The sequence below is a fragment of the Trachurus trachurus genome, assembly GCF_905171665.1.
Source record: "Trachurus trachurus genome assembly, chromosome: 1".
NCBI lineage: Eukaryota > Metazoa > Chordata > Actinopteri > Carangiformes > Carangidae > Trachurus > Trachurus trachurus.
The window spans coordinates 16,891,665-16,911,879 of NC_139891.1; the positions used below are offsets into that span (position 1 = coordinate 16,891,665).

The window sequence follows — 20,215 nt, forward strand, 5'->3', positions numbered from 1 at the left end:
CATCACTACATTTTAGAGCAGAACTGGATACCCTGACAAAATGAACAACAGACGATATAATGAGAGCATGAATTTAATAACGTTGATTCAGCCGCTGCCGACGTTTTGTTTGATGTCGAGTTCAAAGTGTTATTAGATTTGACGCAGCTGCAAACAAAGCAGGAGACGCGAGCAGAAAATGAATCCTGTGGAGCGACCTCATGTGCTCATATTTGTGGACTTTAAGTGAACTTACATGACACGAAATGTCTTTGATACAGAGCTTCTGACTGCAAGTTCATGCTGTATATGTTATTCATGTTGACCATTAAGCTCAATCTGCTGCGGCTCCGTGTGTGTGTGTCTCTGTGTGTCTCTGTGTGTGTGTGTCTGTGTAGTGTACAGAAAGCTAACTCTGGACACTGAGAGGCAAAGCAGGCATCCTGTCTGAACTGACAGATCTAGAGCTAATGTAGCCCCCAGGATGCACTTCTCTCTCTCTCTCTCACACACACACACTTGCACCATACCGCTGAAAGCCAAGTGCCCCAGGAGTCAGTGAAAATTGAAAAGCCTCCCAAATTTGCCAGCATGACATCTAAAAAGCAGAGACGGGCAGGCTAGCAATCCCCCACAGCTGAGCTGATGTTTATTCAAGCCTAATGCAGCGCTGCATTATTCTATTTTCTCCCCCTTCAGACCTGCCCGCTGTTTATTTAGAGTAATTCTCTTAAGATCACAGCAGAAGAAGTGTGTCACCTCCGCTGTGTAGCTGTTGTCGGAGAGGTTAAAAATAAAGACATTCCAAATCAAAGTATATACTCAAGTATATTATGTACATAAATACATGTAAAATCTGTATGTTATGTTGTATATTATACAATGGCCACTAAATAGTATACCATGTGTAACTGTGTGTTTCTTTTTGTACCATGAATTCAGATAAAGAAGAGGGTTGGTGAGAAACGGTACAGCTGCTCATCTCCTCTTTTTGTACCAAAATATTTCACCTCCTCTTTTACAGTATAAATTATATATGTACAAATATATGCTGCTGTAAAATTCTGTTATTGGTCTTTTATACATTAAAGTCAAGATGTGATTTAACTTTTGTTTCGGTTCCTGTGTTAAGTACTAATGCGTGACAGTTTAACAATAAGAGTTAAATCATGTTTATGGAGCAGATGTTTTTGCAGGCCGCTTACGTTTGTCACAGTCGCTATAAACGCCATTATGGTATAAATTTGTATGTTTATATGTGGCTCTTATTTCTAACAGCGTCCCCCATCAGTGCAGCCCCAGTAGTGGCTATTGCAGTGCAAAGGTTTCTGTTCTGAATCCATTTTCTAGGCCTGGAGGTTAATATGAATCCTCATTACTTTTGAGTGTGGATACTCTAACTTTAAAGCTGCAGCCTGAGCCAGAGACACTGCAGCAAGTTGAAGTGTTCGTCGAATGGAACAAGTGTGTGAGGAAGAGGAATGCACATAATTTGCGGATACTTTAACCCCGGGACAGCAGCCAGTAGCCGACTGATTCATTCTGTTATTTATTGCGGGGGAAGCTTTAAATCAAAACCAGCCCCCGGTGGCGCTGAGAAATGATGCCTGCGACCTTGTCTTGCCGCCTTAACAGCACCTGAGTGCATTTCACTTGACGGGAACAAGAGGGACACTGGGAAAGTGCTGCACTGTCTGACTCCGAATGCTCGACAGCGAAATGTAGAAATAACCTGCAAACAGACAAACAGCTGGACCTTTCTGGGGAAATGACATTTTGAGCATTTTGCTTCCATATGGAGCCTTGAGTTTCAATATGTCACACAGTATAAACATCATATTGCTTCAATGAAGAGCCTGAGGGTGATGGTAGAGAATATAGTATGTGGTGCTGTCAGGACTGAGTGAGCGGAATAAAATTATAAGAATTTTTTCCACCTTGTAGCTTCGGGGGAAATGAAGACAGACTGTCTTTTCAAGAGTTTTATTTTGTTCTTTCTAAGTCTATCTCACCGTTGAGAGAGAAAATACATGATTCCACTTTGTCGTATTAACACGCCTGAGAATATCTGTTGATTTTAAAGTCTCAGAGATGGTAGCTGACAAAACAATCTCACCATTATTTCCATGTATCGCTGAGACAGAGCTCTTGATCACTTCACACGATCTTCCTCTGCAGATTAAATCTCAGTATCTACAGTTCACTGTCAGCTGTGCTATCTCCATCTGCTGAGGAAGATTTTGTGAAATAGTGGAAAGCTCCAGAACGTTTGTTGGTTGTAGCCTACCTAGCTACTGGTGGAGGTTAGGAACATGGGCAAGGGGAAAACCAATTGAATTTGGGGGTAGAACTGGGAACTGGATCATTTACCATGAATTTGATTTATTTTATAAGTCCAGTGTGTGTTGTTTGACTTTGGCCTCGATGGAGGTCTGCCCTCTCCTTACTTACTACGTAATCCTGCTGACAAACAAACAGACATGGGTGAAACCATAACCTCCTTGGCAGAGGTCAGAGAGTAAAGATCCTGCACATGTGAACGCCTGTCATGAAAAATGTCCATCAGGACTCTTTGTAACACCTGCAACCTCCATAATCCTCTGTGGGACAGGAATATTTTTCTGTTTGTTTTTTTTTTTATATATAAGGGAATAAAAATCAAGCGGAAAAACATCTGAAGCTAATTTCCCCTGGCACATGAGGTTTGACCTCAACACAGTTTACAGGGGCAGAAAAATATGTGCACATACAGTAAATCACAGACTTTCCACAAGTCATTGCAGTAAAACAACATCACTGTATTAAATTGATGAAGGAAGGTAGCACTACCGCTGCAAAAGCATTCAGCCACACTACTCATCTGGGCTTTATTATCTCAATGGCAAAAAAAACAAAAAAACATTTCACAACATTCATTTTTCATCGCTTTTCTTTTTTCATCTCTGCTCTAATTTTACCATTTTGCTTGGAAATCATACAGCTGCTCCCTTCAGTGCATCTTAATGAGGTCTGAGTCAGCAGGGTGTATTCTGCTAAGGCATGCCAGAGCACAGTGAGGAATATCCGTGTCACACAGCCAGCACTTCATCCCAGCTCCCAGGTTTATACAGGAAAAATAAGCTGTCATCCACCCATCAATACAACAGAAGGTGCTGTGTCACTCTGTGCTCCTGCGCTTCGTCAATAATGAAAACACACACAAGAGATGGAGCAGCTAACCTTGATTTATTTCAGATGAACAGCTTCACTGTTGACGCACAAACTCTGAAAAACGCTGTTTGTGTTAAAAGAGCATCATTGGTTGTTTATAGGACAGAGGGGACAGGGCAGATGTTGGGGAAAAACTGTGACCGTGGAAAAAGAAAGTGACAACCAGACGTTTGTACAAGGCTGCCACCAACTGGATCTAAGGTGGAAGCACAACTATATTATGTTATGGGTATGTTGTTATGTTGTAGTGTACCTTTCCAATTTGTCTTCATTGGCTGCCATTCAGTCCTTGTCACACTTTTACATGATTTGTAAATTTTTTTCAGATGTGAAAATTAGTGAAAACCAATAATTGTCACTGGGAAAAAACTAAACTGAATTCATCACCATGTGATAAAGTCTAATAACAGCTTTCAGGAAAACTTTAGTAACACTAAACTTTGGATGGATATTATCGTAGTGGCTGTTTGTCCTCAAACAAACAAAAATCAATCAAAAGGCCACTTTTGCACCCTGTATGTTGTTTATGCAGGCAAGTGTCCAAACAATGTCACTACATTCTTCATGATTTATTTTCCAAACAATCAGGTAAACAAAATAACTATATATATATATATATATATATATATATATATATATATATATATATATATATATATATATAAATTCTGGAGTACATGTGGTGATTTTGTAGTTTTTTTTACTGTGTGCGGTGCTGTGTGTTTTGTACGCCCTCCCATGTGAGACATATCTTCTGTAGGTTTAATGAACAACTCCATACAGCAAATCATAATCTCAAACAGGTGACATGTGGCCACTGCTCCTGTTTGTTCTGCACTTGTCGGGGGTCCAATCTCTTTTGTTTTATGGTCTTTGCCTATAAATAACACACAGCAGCATGATATTTAATGGAACTAATATACCAGTAACTGTGTTTTCCGATCCGTGTCACTGCTGGCCATGAGAAACGGCCGCTAGGAGTTCATACAGTTACAACATTTATCTAGAGAGTGTCAGTTCTGCAGCCTGAGGATGTTAAAAAGTTGCACGTGCACCACTGGACCAGAAGGAATTCATATAGGCCTTGACAATAGAAAATATCAGTCCCATTACTTTCTGTGTTGGCCTCCATAAAACATCTGATAAATGTCTGCACTGTAACATCCTGCTTCCTCAGTTTATTGCTCAGTTTACTGTTTACTGTACAGACACAAGCAGAGGGACCAGATGCAGATCTCAAATCAGTGCTTGGGCTGTTATGCTGTGTGCATAAAGCAACATAACTCATCAACAAACACAGCTGCTTGCACACTCAGACATTATGTACACAGTGTAATACCTCCAGGCTAACTTTATAGTGTATGCTGCAAAGGAAACACTGAGACTTTCCAGCATCTGTTGTTTCAGCTTCACAATCTGTTTATCTTAATTCAAATGGAAGGACTCTGTGCCTGTAAATCTTAAATCTACATGATGTTCTGACAGGATTGTGAGTCAGTAACAGGTTTTTTTTTTTATGTGACAGTGAGCCAGTATTCACAACACCAGGACCCTGAGACTGAAGCAGCTGAATGGAGTTCACCCGTCATTTGTTTTGTCATTCACGCCTTCACTTTCTTCCCTGTTCAGAAAATGGGAATATCAATCAGCATCTCATCGTCAATGGTTTTTACTGGTCTACATGGGAAATTTGGCTTGGTGCGTCGTACATCAAAACAGGCCCAACCCAACAGTAAACAGAGTAAATGTGATCAATTGCAGAATTAACACAAACCAGGAAAGAATGACAATGAAAATGAATCAATAAGACTGATTGTATAGTACAAATTTGCTGCTCATAAACAGTCTATCTTTATATGTACATTTATTTGTTTATTTCTATATTCTTTGTTTATTGTTTTTTCTCATGTGACTCTACCAAGCGGTTGATATGTATGAAATACTATCAGCAGTTAATTGACAATATTAAAAAACAGATGTGACTGACTGACTCTGTGAAACCCAAGGCTGTAATATTTTTTTGGACAGACCAATAGGCTATACCCAAACTATTGATAGAACTGATACAAGGTCTTCAGATACTGAACATTTGTTATTCACCCATGTGAAAATGTAATGAAGATTTCTCTTCCTGACATGTTAAAGCAGATATCAGCTTCACGGCCGTTTCGGCTAATGCTGCGTTCAAGGCAGGCTTTTGAAACCGTAAGTTACAGCTTCAAGTCACAACTACGACTTGGTAGCGTTCCAGGTAACCCGTAGCTCGTGTTTTTACCATCCTGTTGTCTGTGAAAGTTCCCTATAACGGCCACTCGTAACTTCCGACCCGTGAACTCGTACCAGATCGAACTGGTATGACTTCACAGGAAGGAAAAACACAAAGTACGAGTTTCTTTGAACGCACCATGAGTTAGCAGCCCCCGCCCTTGTCAGGCATCAATTGGTCCTCGTGCTACGTCACCACATTCACGCGCATCCCTTGGCTGCACACACAGCCCTTCATGCCGTTCTCTCTCCTCATTGGATAACACTTGTATCCCACAAGGAAAATTTTCTCCTCGGGTTACAGCAGAGCAGAGTGACGGAGAGACTCGTGTTTAGGCTGAAATACTTCATGTAAGTGATTGCTGACGGAAAATAGGACTATTTAGGACTTATATTAACAAAAACATTCCACTGATATCTGCGCCTGTTGTTGGTATTGCTATTGATATTGGTGGTATCGAATCAAAGCAAAAGTTTTGTTGCATTTCTCAAACATAAAATACCCACAGCTGCAATTAAATGCATCATAACCTATTTTATTATTTTAATCTAACTGAATGAAAACCATCCTGAACTCAGCATTACTGACCACTAAGGGTTAATTTGACTACACGCTCCTCATTGGCTGATCACTGTTGCTATGACATCGCTTCTGCGGACGCTTCAGAGCGATGCATTCTGGGATACGCACAACAGAGATGTCGAAGATGCTCTGAACAGAAAAGATCGATTTAAAGTTTAAAAGATGAACTAAATATCACGATGATGAAGGTTAGTACAAGCGGGAGAAAATGCAAATGACAGCATTACTTCGTTGTTTATGATTTCGACGTAGAGTTTGATGCATGAACGTAGCTAGCATTGATTAGCCTGGGAAACTCAAGCTAAAAGCTAATGTGTCGTTTTACATTGGGTGACTCCTGTTAGTTAAATCTAATGTTTTATTGGCTATAGCGTTAAAGTCAACAGGTAAACTGCTTTTGAAGGTGTATTTATCGAAGACAGTTCTTTTTCTCCCCAAATGTGAGGGCAGGTCTTCCTTCACGACGGTGTTTGTTTGCTTATGGCCACAAATATCACAGCACAGTTCGTCAAAATGTTAGTCTGCGTTGTTGACACAGCTGAGATGGCGTTGTCTCTATGTAGGGTACTACTGTTTTAAACAGCTTCATTTTTTTTACACGTTGTAGGTCAAATATCGGCCTTTGTAACTAATTTCAACTACTTAATCAGACACAGTCAGCATACCTTTAGTTCGAGGGGTATTTACAATTCCAACAGTTAACCTCAGTTTACAATTTCACTTAAATAATATGTTTTCACTCACAGTAATTCCTAACTTTACCACTTTTTTTAATTTTTGGAATAGAAATGTAACATTGCTTTAGGTTTAGCCTAATACTAAAAAATGGTGTTCAAAAGTTCTGAATTGTATGATCAAGAGCAGACATAGGATAGAAGAAGACTGTTATTGGGTATGAAACCTATGTTATTTATATTTCTCCTGGGAAAACAATGAATGTCACTTAATTTCCACTCACTTGCATCTCTCAATCAATCAATGTAACTTTATTAATCCCACCAGGGGTAATTAGTTCGAGCAGCTGATAGGCTACATATTTTTATTTTTTTATTTTTTTTTTTATTTTTTTTTTACATTTTTCAATAAAAAGAATACCATAACAATAAAATAGAATACAACAGTGTAAAATACAGAGGAGTATAGTGGGATCAAGGGTCTAATAAATATAGAAAAAAAACTCTTTTAACAAATAGAGTAAATCTTAAAAAATAATCTTTGCATCCACAGAGTGTTTTCGTTCTTGCCGACAAAGCTTGGGCAGGTTCTACCCTGCTGTATAGGTGGCAGAAAACCCTTGGTAACTATATCGCTGTTGCAGGGTGAGTAAACTGTTGTGGCAGAGAATCGATCGAAATATGTATGAAAATGTAAAAATGTTAAATGCATAAGTGCGATGGTGTGATGCATTATATTTCTGATATAGACAGGACAACTCTGTGAAAATCTTTGATCGACATGGACACAAGTGGACTGAATTTACCCTTCCAGGGTATGTGTGGCAAGATCTTTATTGGCTCTGACTTTTCTAATCGAAATACCTTGAGATGACGACCTCTTTTTGTTCAAAAGTATTTTACCATAGTTCCTTTCCACTTGTTTTCCTCTCTACTTCTTCCCCCCAGACGTTGTGTGGGTATGGACTGGGATAAGGATGGAGACATTCTGGCTGTGATAGCAGCAAAATCCAGCTCCATCTACCTCTGGGATGCTAGTGTCAATAAAACGTCCCAGATTGACAGCGGCATGAGGTACATTTCCAAAGAGGAAGAATTGCGAAAATTCACCTACACTGCTTCATGCTCAATATCTAACGTCAGAGTTGGTGCATTCATAATTTCAGCACATGACGCTCAAACAGAGCAACTATCTGTGTTTTGTTAAACTACCGAAATTGAGAAATGACGGCTGATTATTTCTGATGCTCTTGGTTTGTTTCTTGCTGTTATTTGTTACAACAGAGATCAAATGTCCTTCGTCTTGTGGTCAAAGACTGGCCCACTATTGGCAGTCGGGACAGTCAAAGGAAACCTGTTGATCTACAATCAACAGACGTCACGCAAGATCCCTGTACTAGGTAATACACACACACACACACACACACACACACACACACAACAAAACTACATCGATACTTGTTTATGTTTTTATTCGTCTCTAATCTCATGTTGATTTCCCTGTTCCTCTCTCTCCTTGCGTGATAGGAAAACACACCAAAAAGATCACGTGTGGCTGCTGGAGTGCTCAGAACCTGCTGGCTCTGGGCAGCGACGACAGCACACTGAGCATCAGCAATCACGAGGGGGACACCATCAGACAGGTGGAACTGAAGCATTCACATAGCATAATGGCTGTGTCACTGTTGATATCGGAATGCACAGAATCATCAAATAGAGGATGGAGAATAAGAGAGGGGATGTAAAATGGATCCAGTTTGTCTTTCTAATATCCTTATCCTTTTAGATAACGCTTCGTGGTGAGCCTGCCGAGATTTGCTTTTCAGTGATGAAGACGGATGAAAGGTCTGCTCAGGGAGAGAGCACTGTAAGATTTCTGCTTTTTTTCACTAACTATTAACCACATTCTTCTTATGTGTACAGAGTGTAGTTTTATATCAAACAATATATAAATATATATATATATACATGTATATCTTTTATTTTTATTTTTACAATATGTTCACATTCTAGTGTCTGATGTTGAGGAAGTTTACATTTGTCAAACCAGGTCAAAGTACTCTCTGCTGTCTATGTGCCTTCATCTGTACTGTGTGCAGAGAGGATTCCCAGGGCAGATAGGGCAGTAACTATTTGGGTATAACAGAGAAGTAATTCAGCATACACACTATCAGTTTAGACTGTAAGTGAAAGATAAAAGTTAAGAGCAGAGATTTAGGATGTCATGTCTTTGCAAATGTTTACCTTCCTGCAACTTTTGACTCTTCAGGCAAGTGTGTCTGTGGACAAGAAGATACTGATGCTTTTCAATGTCAACGACCCAGAAAACCGGATAGAACTGACCTTCCAGCGCCGCTACGGAAATATTGTGTCCTATCGCTGGTACTCACACACTCGGGCACATCACCAAGCTTAGATATTGAATTATGTCTGTGAGATATTGGTAGAAGAGTTTGTTCTGTCTCCCTGCTTGTCACTTCCAGGTACGGTGATGGGTACATACTCATCGGCTTCTCCCACGGATACTTTGTGGTTATTTCCACTCACATCAGAGAGATCGGAGAGGAGCTCTACCAGGCTCACAACCACAAAGACTGTCTGAACAGTGTGGCCATCTCACCAGCGCTGAACAAGGCCGCCTCCTGTGGGGACAACAGGTACAATCAGGCTTTCAAATGAGACGGCATCTTCAGTCTCTGTCTTTGTTTGCATGAAAACCTAAAGCCACATGTTTCTTGTCACAGCATAAAGATCCACGAGCTGTCTGAGCTTAAAGACATCAGCAATATATTTAGTTTGGAGGATGAAACCAAAGGTGAGAGAGTCGTCTTTTACAGCCAAACTGTCACTGGGTCATCTACTTATCTCTCATCTGACCTCCCAAACTCTCTCCCCCTGGACCAGGGCTGGACCAGCTGAGCTGGACAGATGATGGCCAGCTGTTGGCTGTGTCCACACAGAAAGGGACCCTTCATGTCTTCCTGACCAAGCTGCCCCTCCTCTGTGACAGCTTTGGTACCCGGCTGGCCTACCTCACCTCCCTGCTGGAGGTCACCGTCTCCAACCAAGTGGAGGGGGTGAGGACAGACACAAATACACACGTTATCAACAATATGGAGAACATGTAACGTAACAGACAAATGCATTACATTTTAGGTTGTCATGCAAATATGTCATGTACATCCTGTAAAAACATTTGATGGAGGGGTGGTGGAAACGTGTCATTCCTATGTTATTGTGCATGTGCAAATACAATGTATAGTTCTATCATTGAACCATGAAATGTAAAGCATTTGGAATATAATAAGAGTCAAGGCTGACTGGAGAACAGATAAATAAGACATGATTAACAAGAGTAAGATACAGTATGTAGGGCTGAGCTATACTTCTTGGGTGGATACTGCTGACTGAGCAGATTCAATATTTAATCTCTCCCTGATGTGTGTTTTTTTTTTTTTTTAGGAAACCCCTGTGACCATAGAGTTGGACGTAGAGCCCACTTACATTGCTGTGGGACCGTACCATGTAGCTGTGGGGATGAACAACAGAGCGTGGTTCTATGCACTGGTAGACCAAGAACCTGGTGTGTGTGTTTGTGTGTTTGTGTGTGTATGTCTAGGAATGAATTTGCTCATGTAAATATCTGCACATTTGCTGAACTGTGTGTGTGTGTGTCACTCAGGTTTTCACAAACTAAAGGATGTTGAGTATTTGGGGACGATAGCCAGCATGTGTCTTAACTCTGACTATGCAGCAGCGCTCTTTGAGGGAAAAGTGCAGCTGCACATGGTGAGTTGTCTGGTGTCAGTGCTTTACTTTTCAATGAAGGCTTTATCAGTCTTGTTGTTTAGGATGGATATACTACAAGTGTATATACTGTATGTGTGTGTATTTTAGATTGAAGGCAAAGACCATGAGGAGAAGAAACAGATGAAGTTGTTTCCAGACGATGACAGAAAAGGTCGCATCCTTTGCCACGCTCTCACCCCTGACTTCCTGTACTACGGCACCGATGTAAGACTCAGCACATGCTCACCCCACAAGTTTACATCATTGTCATGTGGTCAGAGTTCAAGGTTGTCACAACCTATAATTAAAGAATTCATTTGTTCTCTTTTCCTAACCTTCTCTGTCTCCCTTTATCCCTACCTAGCAATGGTTGTGTATTTTTTTTTAATTATCTCTATTTCTAATGGATGCTTTTATTTCCCACTCTTTTTTTCTCAGTCAGGTAATGTGGTATGTGTCTTTGTGGAGGACTGGGAGACTGTGAGCAGCTACAGCCACCCAGTCGGCGTGAGGAGAGTATTCCCTGACCTAAATGGCACACGACTGGTCTTCATCGATGACAAGAACAGCGGCTTCCTGCTCTCCCCTGCAAATGTCAGTACATGTGGTTACTGAACACACAAGCCTGAAGCCTGAGACCAACTTACTACATTTGAAAACAATTAATCTTATGTGTGTGTGTCTGTGTGTCCATCCAATCCAGACAACAGACTCCTCCTTCGAGCTCCCCAACTTCTCTCCCACCATCACAGGAGTGCTGTGGGACAACTGGCATGCTGACAGAGGAGTGTTTGTCGCTTATGACAACGACAAGGTTTACACCTATGCCCTGCATAAAACCACAATATATGGTAATAAGACACACTCACATTTACTGTACTTCTGTAATGTTTACCTCTAGCTAATTAAACAGAGAGTACAGCTCTGTCTAATGTTTCTTTCCTCCAACATCCCGCTGGTTTTCAATTAGTGCTCCGTCACACATTTCATAATCTAATATATATCTAAAACTAGATATGATTTTCTAACAATACATGGAAAAATCTGGATTCTAGTTTCCTTAAAACACTCATCCTCTTCTAATCCTGTGATGTGACTGGAGAGAGACAACTGGAAGGATCTTTTACACTGAATTAATGTCTCTCACTCTGTCTGCCCAGGCCCCCAGGTGGTGTTGGTGGGCAGCACCGCAATCTATTCCCAGAAGCCTTTGCTCCTGTACAATGGGGAGCTGACCTGTCAGAGGGCGAGTGGCAAGACCAACGAAGTGTTTCTGAGCACACACTCCTTCCTCCAGCACTCAGACAGCACATCGACAGATTCACCCCCAGACCTCACAAAGCATCTCACCCAGGCACTCATGCTAAAAAGGTCAGTTTTTATTAAACGTTGCTGTTAAAGAAGAATTTTCAAATACTCTTGTTATTGGTCAAAATGCCAATAATGTTGCTTGTGTTGATTGTTGTGTATTGTCAATTCTCCAATCACTTCCAATTACTTAATGATCCAAAAAAAACTACAGCTGTGTTGAGAAGGATATGTTCAAATCTACTTTCAAGCTTTTGAAAATATAAAAATAATCTTTGAAATTGTGGAAAGATAAGACTGGACCGAGTACAGTAAAGTACAGTATGTGCATTGTCTGTTTCTCCCTAACAACACGCATATCTTTATTGCAGAGTCATGGTCCATTAGAAGGAAAGTACAACACAAAACAAAAAGACACAGATTAAAGGGATAGTTCACCCAAAATTCGAATTTCCTCCGTGCCTTCTCGGAGTTAAAGCGGGGCTCCGTGCAGCACTGCATGTCCATATGACGGTTGCGAACGGAGCTCACTTTTCTTCGTCCAAAAAGACACACCAAAAAACATCCAAATACCTCCATAGTGCTCGTATGTAATGTCCCTCTTGTATTGAAGCCCCAACATGAGAAATTGTTCAGAAAAAATTAAATAAGTCTATGTTTTAAGCTTGTTTGTAGCGGAAGCTCCTAGCACTGCTCTTCCTGGTCCGTCCAAATCTCGCGCGATTTGCATCGACACCCAGTTCATGGCCAGCAGAGCAACACTGGGAGCTTCCGCTACAAACAAGCTTAAAACATAGACTTATTTAATTTTTTTCTGAACAATTTCTCATGTCGGGGCTTCAATACAAGAGGGACATTACAGAGGAGCACTATGGAGGTATTTGGATGTTTTTTGGTGTGTCTTTTTGGACGAAGAAATGTGAGCTCCGTTCGTAACCGTCATATGGACATGCAGTGCTGCACCGAGCCCCGCTGTAACTCAGAGAAGGCACGGAGGACTCTGAAACTTCTCCCAGCCCTTAGTCGACATGAGGGTGAGTAGATAATGAGTGAAATTTGAATTTTGGGTGAACTATCCCTTTAAGTAAAACAAATTATTATACAGGTTATATACCAGTGCTCCCTGAGGCTTGATGTGTAGCGAGTACAGCTCTTCCTCTGATTGGTTAGAGCCATGATGACGCTGTTCTCTGACTCATCTAGTAATGGCCTAGATTCCATAATTTGGGAATTATTATTATTATATTAATTTAGGTTTCTCAGCACTACCTGAAAGGTGTTGACTCAGGCAGCCACAAACATCTCACTTGCACTGCACCATCTAGGTCTTTTAAGTAGTATTCGCATGGCATCATTATATGCCACTTGAAGTTTCTGTAGGCTTGCTTTTTTATACCTTGCCCACTATTTAGCAGTGTAGAGTGATGTGCAATAATATCTAAATAGAGTCAGCTTTACACCTTCACAACACATGCTGAATTTCTGTGCCAGGATGTTTGCCTGTGCATACATACTGTACTGAGGCACTGCCGGTAAATGTCATTATCACATAACATATTCCAGTTTTCACTCTGGGTCAAGTCATTGAGACTAGAGACAAATTCTTTGTGTGTGTGTGTTTCCCGCGCCCAGGTTCCAGGAGGCTTTGGCTCTGTGCAAGTCTGCAGGCACTGAGGCCGACTGGGCAGAGCTCGGCAAAGCCTGTCTGGTCCACATGGAGGTGGATCTGGCCATCCAGGTCTATCGCATGAGTGGCAATGTGGGCATGGTGCTTTCACTGCAGAGCATCCAGGTACAAAACACAGAGTGGGTTAAATATCTCACACTCAACAACACAACACAACAATGTTTCTGTCTCTCTTAACACGACATTCTTCCTCTCCCCTGATCTGTCTCTCTTGGTGTCTGTGTCTCTCTCTCTCCAGGGTATAGAGGACATGAATTTACTGGCAGGACATTTTGCCATGTTCCTAGGTGAATACAACCTGGCTCAGGACCTCTACCTGTCCTCAAACAGCCCAATCACCGCTCTGGAGGTTTGTTTTGCTGATTGCTTTTGCTTTATTTAGGTTTATCCTTGGAATAAAATGGGTCAGTGGTTCCAAATTAAGGTATCACAGGTGGGCCGAAAAACCACATGCACAGTTTTGATGAAAACAGATGTTTTTAAATGTCACCTCTCCTCAAAATGAAAACAAAAAAATAGGTTCCTACATGTTCCTCATGCTTCCTCACATTTCAAGCTTTTCAAGTGGTCCAAAAGGTTGTGTGTGTGTGTATGTGTTTTAGATGAGAAGAGACCTGTTGCACTGGGATAGCGCTCTGATGTTAGCGAAGAGGCTAGCTGAAGACCAGATTCCTTTCATATCCAAAGAATATGCCGTTCACTTGGAGTTCATGTAAGTGTGTAAACACAACACACATACACACCATTCAGCAGACTTGGCCCATCTAAACCTTTCTTTCTTTTTGTAGTGGGGACTATGTGAACGCATTGGCACATTATGAAAAAGGCATGACCCACAATAATAAAGTAAGTGTATTGTACTGTGTTTGAACAAATCTTTTGGCAATAATAACAAGTTAATGAAGGATCATTTTGGACCATGATTACTACAGATGTCTGACACTATGATAGTTATTCTTGTTGAATATTTCAGCAGCCAATTATTTGTGCTAACATGGTTCAGTTTACACACACACCCTGCAGCTGTAGGACAAAGAAGGCTAATCTTATCGAGAGCCTAGATTTTCTGTATATAAGGTTAGATCCTTTCATATGATTTGTGGATTTGTGGAAAGCAGTCAGATCAATGGTGATGAAAAAATTGAACAACCTTGAATTACTCTGATTTTCTTTCCTTCGCTGCGCAGTTCCAGGATCACGATGAGGCGTGTCAAGCAGGCGTAGCCAGGATGTCCATCAGGATGGGGGACATCAGGAGAGGAGCTGCCCAGGCTATTCAGCACCCGAGCAGAGTCCTTAAGAAGGAATGTGGAGCCATACTGGAGAGCATGAAGGTAAAGAAAGAGACAACCTCATTTCTTTCTTCTGATAAATTACATATTTTGGTGTTTTTCCATATCATACGTTATGGTTTTCTTACAGCAATTCTCTGAAGCTGCTCAGCTCTATGAGAAAGGCCAGTACTATGACAAGGCTGCATCTGTTTATATTCGCTGTAAGAACTGGTGAGGCAAACACTAACATACACCAACATACAGAGTTGGAAGTTTCTCTCCTATATGTTATTTTATCTATGTTATTGTACTCCATACTCAGGACGAAGGTGGGAGAGCTGCTCCCACACGTTTCCTCTCCCAGGATCCATCTGCAGTATGCCAAGGCCAAGGAGGCCGATGGCAAGTAGGTTATTCTCCTTTGAATGGTTCACCATCGAGGACGGTTCAAATCATTGAAATAGACGCTGATGTGACGTCGTGTGCTGTGTGCACTAGGTATAAGGACGCAGCACAGGCCTATGAGAGCGCCAAAGACTGGGACAACGTGATCCGTGTGCTGCTGGACCACCTGAACAACCCCGAGGATGCCGTTCGCATCGTCAGGGAGACACAGAGCATTGATGGAGCAAAGATGGTGGCTAGGTAGGACAGAAGGGATTTGTGCACATAACCATGCTATCATTATTGATTTTAGTACCATCTACTGTTGTTTTAGTTAGTTAGTGTTTTTATCACAACTAATCCATTCAAAGGTTGCACTCATGTGTTCTGTGCTGTCAATTTATTACTGTTATTCTTTGACTATTTTATCTATAAAATGTCACAAAATAGTAAAGGCAACTTCAAGATGATAGCTTAAATTTACATTCCATTCAAATATATTAAATTCACAATAATATCAAATATGAGTATAAGTATATGAGTTAAACAAGTTATCAACAATCAAATTCTGCTCAATTGACAAAAGGATTCATTAACAATTCGTTTCAGCTGTAGCTCTCTTTCTGCTCTATTTTCTGTATTTCTTTTCCTCGGCCTTTAACACATGTCTGTGTGCCTCAGATTCTTCTTGCGGCTGAACGACTATGGCTCAGCCATCCACTTCCTGGTTCTGTCTCAGTGCAATGATGAAGCTTTCCAGCTGGCTCAGCAGCACGGACAGATGGAGGTCTACGCAGACATCATTGGTCAGTCTGTGTGGGAATGTATTTGTATAGATCATATTGGCATTTACAGGTCGATACACATGTACCATGTGCATTATTTGCTGTTATACTATTTTGCTAGAGGTCCGGGCTGTTTTCTACCGTTGTAAATCCAAATAAAAGGTCTATAAGTTGAATATTGATTGTGTAAATGCTCCAGGTCCTGAGGCGACGCAGGAGGATTATCAGAGCATCGCTCTCTACTTTGAGGGAGAGAAGAAACACCTGCAGGCTGGAAAGTTCTTCCAGAAGTGTGGGCAGTACAGCAGAGTAAGAGCTCCCTGCTACTAGTTCATCTATATTTACTCAACAGCCATTTTTGTGACTTTTATAATTTATCTGATATAAGATTTTCTTTCTTTCTTTCTTTCTTTCTTTCTTTATTTCTTTCTTCCTTTCTTTCTTTCTTTCTTCCTTTCTTTCTTTCTTTCTTTTTTTCTTTCCTTCTTTCTTTCTTTCTTCCTTCCTTTTTTTCTTTCTTCCTTTCTTTTCATCTATAAGGCTTTGAAACACTTCCTGAAGTGTCCCAACACAGACGACAACTTGGCAGTGGAGATGGCCATTGAGACGGTGAGAGCTGTCTGTCAAACTCTAACAGGGACTGTGCATATACAAAATTGAGTGAGCATTTAGTCAAGTGTTTTTGGTGTGTGTGTGTGTGTGTGTGTGTGTGCGTGTGTGTGCGCGTGTGTGCACTCCAGGTGGGTCAAGCCAAAGACAGCTCTTTGACTGGTCAGCTGATAGATTACCTGATGGGGGAGAGCGACGGGATGCCCAAGGTAATCAACATACAGGAACACTGAAGCCCTCACACATTCAAGCAGCTCATTTCCCAGCTACATGATTTTGTTGTGACATTTTCAGAATCAACTTGTGATTGTACACATCTATTTATTTATTTATTTATTTTTTGTGTATTTATCACTCGTTCTCACTCTCACTGTCTCTCCTCCTTAAATTTAATAGCTTCTGACAATTAAGGTAGGAACCAGAGGTGTGAGACTGACATAAACACAACCTTTCACTTCCAAAAAAACAAACAAACTTAGAGAGCATAATTTCAGTTCAAGGTGTCAACGCCAGTAAGACACTGTCAACAAATCATGTACATCTGACATTCTGGCTAATAGAAGCCAGCTGCATTCATGTGCCTTTCAGTATGAAAGGCAGGTGCACCATCACCCATGTGTCTGTAGGTGCTCAGTTTGCTTGTCATAGGCCATATGTACATGGACATGTCAGTAGGACATGAGTTACACCTTTATTCCTCCAGCTTGCTCATAAGGAACAGTGTCCGCCTGTTATTTCTGTGCAGAGGCACCGTTTCCCTGCTATCTGCAAATACGCCCAGAACACCAGTTTTCTCTCTGTTTCATGCTTAATGAGAAAAGAACGTCCTACATTTTTCTGCCAGAGTTAGAAGAGATTTAGATTTTTCCGACCTGCAGCTTTCACTCTCCATTACCTCCATAGGTTTTAGGGATCATTAGCTCCAGATTGTGTCCTTAGCTGTTGCCTTAAAAATCAGACATTAATTACAAATAGATCATCAGACCAAAAGGTGCAGCCTTGTTTTAAACGTTTGTCTAAAATGCCGGTGGTTCATTTATCCTCCTCCCAGGATGCCAAGTACCTCTTCCGTCTCTACATGGCGCTGCAGCAGTACAGGGAGGCCGCTCGCACCGCCATCATCATCGCCAGGGAGGAGCAGTGTGCAGGTCCCAATATAATTCACACCAACACTAATGCAGAACGTCTTAGTCAGTCACAAGAACTTATCCTACATGATACAACTGTCTTGCGTCTGTTACTCTAACAGGGAACTACCGTAACGCCCATGACGTGCTGTTCAGCATGTACACGGAGCTTCAGGCCCAGAAGATTAAGATCCCTGCTGAGATGGCAACAAACCTGATGATCCTCCACTCCTACCTACTGGTGAAGGTCAGAACATGAAACCATCACGTATAAATGTTTTTTATGACATTCTGGGTATATTAGTATGAAAGTTTAACCACACAGCTTTTCTATTTTGAAATAACAAATGTGAGAGTATCGTCCTTGATGTTGTGAATGTTGTGTTTCTATGTACGTAGGTCCATGTGAAGAGGGGAGACCATCTCAAAGGAGCGCGCATGCTCATTCGTGTCAGCAACAATATCAGCAAGTTTCCGGCACGTGAGTCAACGCAGATAAATCGCTGTTTCACAATGCTAACATTTTAATAAAGTGTGTGAATCTTTATCATCTACATGTCTCATCATTGTGTATGTGTGTGTGTGTTTGTGTGTAGATGTTGTTCCCATTCTGACGTCGGCGGTCATCGAGTGTCATCGTGCCGGGTTGAAGAACTCGGCCTTCAGCTTTGCCGCCATGTTGATGAGACCAGAGTACAGAAATGAGATTGACTCGAAGTACAGGAAGAAGATTGAGGCTATGGTTCGGTGAGTGACCAGTGTCCACCACACCTACCTCACCTACTGTACCTGCTCCACTCGGAGTCTCTGAACCCTCTGTGTGTGTGTTCACATCGCAGACGCCCAGACACGTCAGAGCTGGAGGAGGAAACGACTCCGTGTCCTTTCTGCGGCTTCCAGCTGCCACAGAATGAACTGCTGTGTATTTCCTGCAAGAACAACCTGCCCTACTGCATTGCCACGGTACAAACACCAGACATTTAAAGACTCAAATGTGTGTTGTTTTTTTTAATGTGTTTAAATGTGGGGGGAAAAAACAGTGCTACACTTTATTGTTATCATCTGATCTTTGTTCACTTTGTTCCTCTTCAGGGTCGTCACATGCTGAAGGAAGACTGGTCTGTGTGTCCTCACTGTGAATTTCCTGCTCTCTACTCACAGTTCATTCTGTAAGTGACACACAAACATAAACATCCATTTTCAGGTAGTTAAAGGAACTTATAACACATGATGAATGTTTATCTAAAATTAAATACATTTTGATGACTTCAGCAAGTGTCAGATTAGTCCTTTAGTAGGGTTAGGGTTACTGTATATTATAATATCCCAATAGTCGCCACTGGTGAGTCTCTTCTTCATAGTCACGTTCTCCACTCAATTAGTTGTTTGTTTTCCAGGTTGTTGGAGACGGAGACGGCGTGTCCCATGTGCTCTGAGACTCTGAGTGTCAACCAGCTGAAGAAGGTCTCTGACTGTAGCAAATACCTGCAGTCTAATGAACTGGATCAATAACTAAAACATGTTTCAATATATAAATTATATAGTTTAAATGGAATTTATCAATATTTTGTATGACACAACTGATATCAACCAAAAGACAAAGCAGATAAAAAAGATCTAATGTCTATTTAGGTGAAATTCTGTATAATAAAACCTTTTTTGTTACCTGTTAGTCTTTTTACATCATTCTCTATTCATATTTGTAAAAATTAAGATTTTTTTAGTTTGTGGATTTTCAGTAACCATTGTAAACTGATCGCCTGAGAATGCGTAAATAATAAAGATATTTTTCTGATTCAGTGAATATTTTGAATAGTATGATTAACTTTTTCAGTTTTAACCTTGTTAGTCAGTTCTACTAACTTCTACTACTAACAAAACATTTGTCCTATTTTCTCAATTAAGCAGTAACATGAAATATCTTTAGCCAACAGAAAATACAAAACTCTCAGTGAATCTGGGTTAGGGTTAAATCTCATTTCATTTCAGGTTCTTGCAGTTTTTCCTTTCTCACAACCTCATGGGTTCTTCAGTTGAGTTTTTTTTAGTACATGTGCCTCCAGCAGTCTGATGCTTCGAAACTCATTAACAGTTGCATTGTTTTTGTCAGTATTTTAGGGACCAGTCTCACATCTTTGCGCTCACACAGTAGTGACATAGTGGAGTGAACAGTTATGAGAGACCCTTCAATCTGAAAATTGTGAGATTGTATGTTATTTAACTTGTTCATTATTTTTGATCAAATAATCATTTTAGGACATTTTTTTTTTTACCATTAAAAAAAAAAAGCAAAACAATCCCAAAAATAAATAAATAATGGGTAGATTAATTGGTGATTAAACTACTGAGTGTTTTCAGCCTACATTTTACCTGATAATCTTCATATCATATTAAGTTATTTTGCCTAAATTTACTTTGTTATATTGAGCGGCTGGATTTCTCTGAATAAATGTGTTAAAAAATATAAATCTAAAAACAAACCTGAAACCATTTTATCAAAACTTTCTGAAACATGGCTACTTTCCCTCATTTAGAGAAATA

General features: G+C 40.7%; 1 protein-coding gene across 1 annotated transcript; it reads left to right on the forward strand.

Moving 5' to 3' along the window:
• Nucleotides 1–6,129: 6,129 nt before the first annotated feature.
• wdr19 (WD repeat domain 19) lies at nucleotides 6,130–19,404 on the forward strand. The gene is made up of 36 exons (XM_083971605.1): nucleotides 6,130–6,225; nucleotides 7,265–7,356; nucleotides 7,461–7,526; nucleotides 7,660–7,785; nucleotides 7,996–8,111; nucleotides 8,239–8,354; nucleotides 8,498–8,578; nucleotides 8,981–9,093; nucleotides 9,195–9,368; nucleotides 9,456–9,526; nucleotides 9,616–9,788; nucleotides 10,174–10,294; nucleotides 10,394–10,500; nucleotides 10,609–10,725; nucleotides 10,939–11,094; nucleotides 11,204–11,351; nucleotides 11,661–11,871; nucleotides 13,441–13,600; nucleotides 13,734–13,844; nucleotides 14,098–14,207; nucleotides 14,284–14,341; nucleotides 14,683–14,829; nucleotides 14,918–15,000; nucleotides 15,092–15,175; nucleotides 15,268–15,414; nucleotides 15,835–15,959; nucleotides 16,138–16,247; nucleotides 16,479–16,547; nucleotides 16,679–16,756; nucleotides 17,599–17,695; nucleotides 17,797–17,921; nucleotides 18,074–18,155; nucleotides 18,271–18,421; nucleotides 18,514–18,637; nucleotides 18,767–18,843; nucleotides 19,072–19,404. Exons 1-36 carry the CDS (start codon nucleotides 6,217–6,219, stop codon nucleotides 19,184–19,186), a joined length of 4,050 nt encoding a protein of 1,349 aa, XP_083827731.1. The 5' UTR covers nucleotides 6,130–6,216; the 3' UTR covers nucleotides 19,187–19,404.
• The last annotated feature ends 811 nt before the right edge of the window (nucleotides 19,405–20,215 follow it).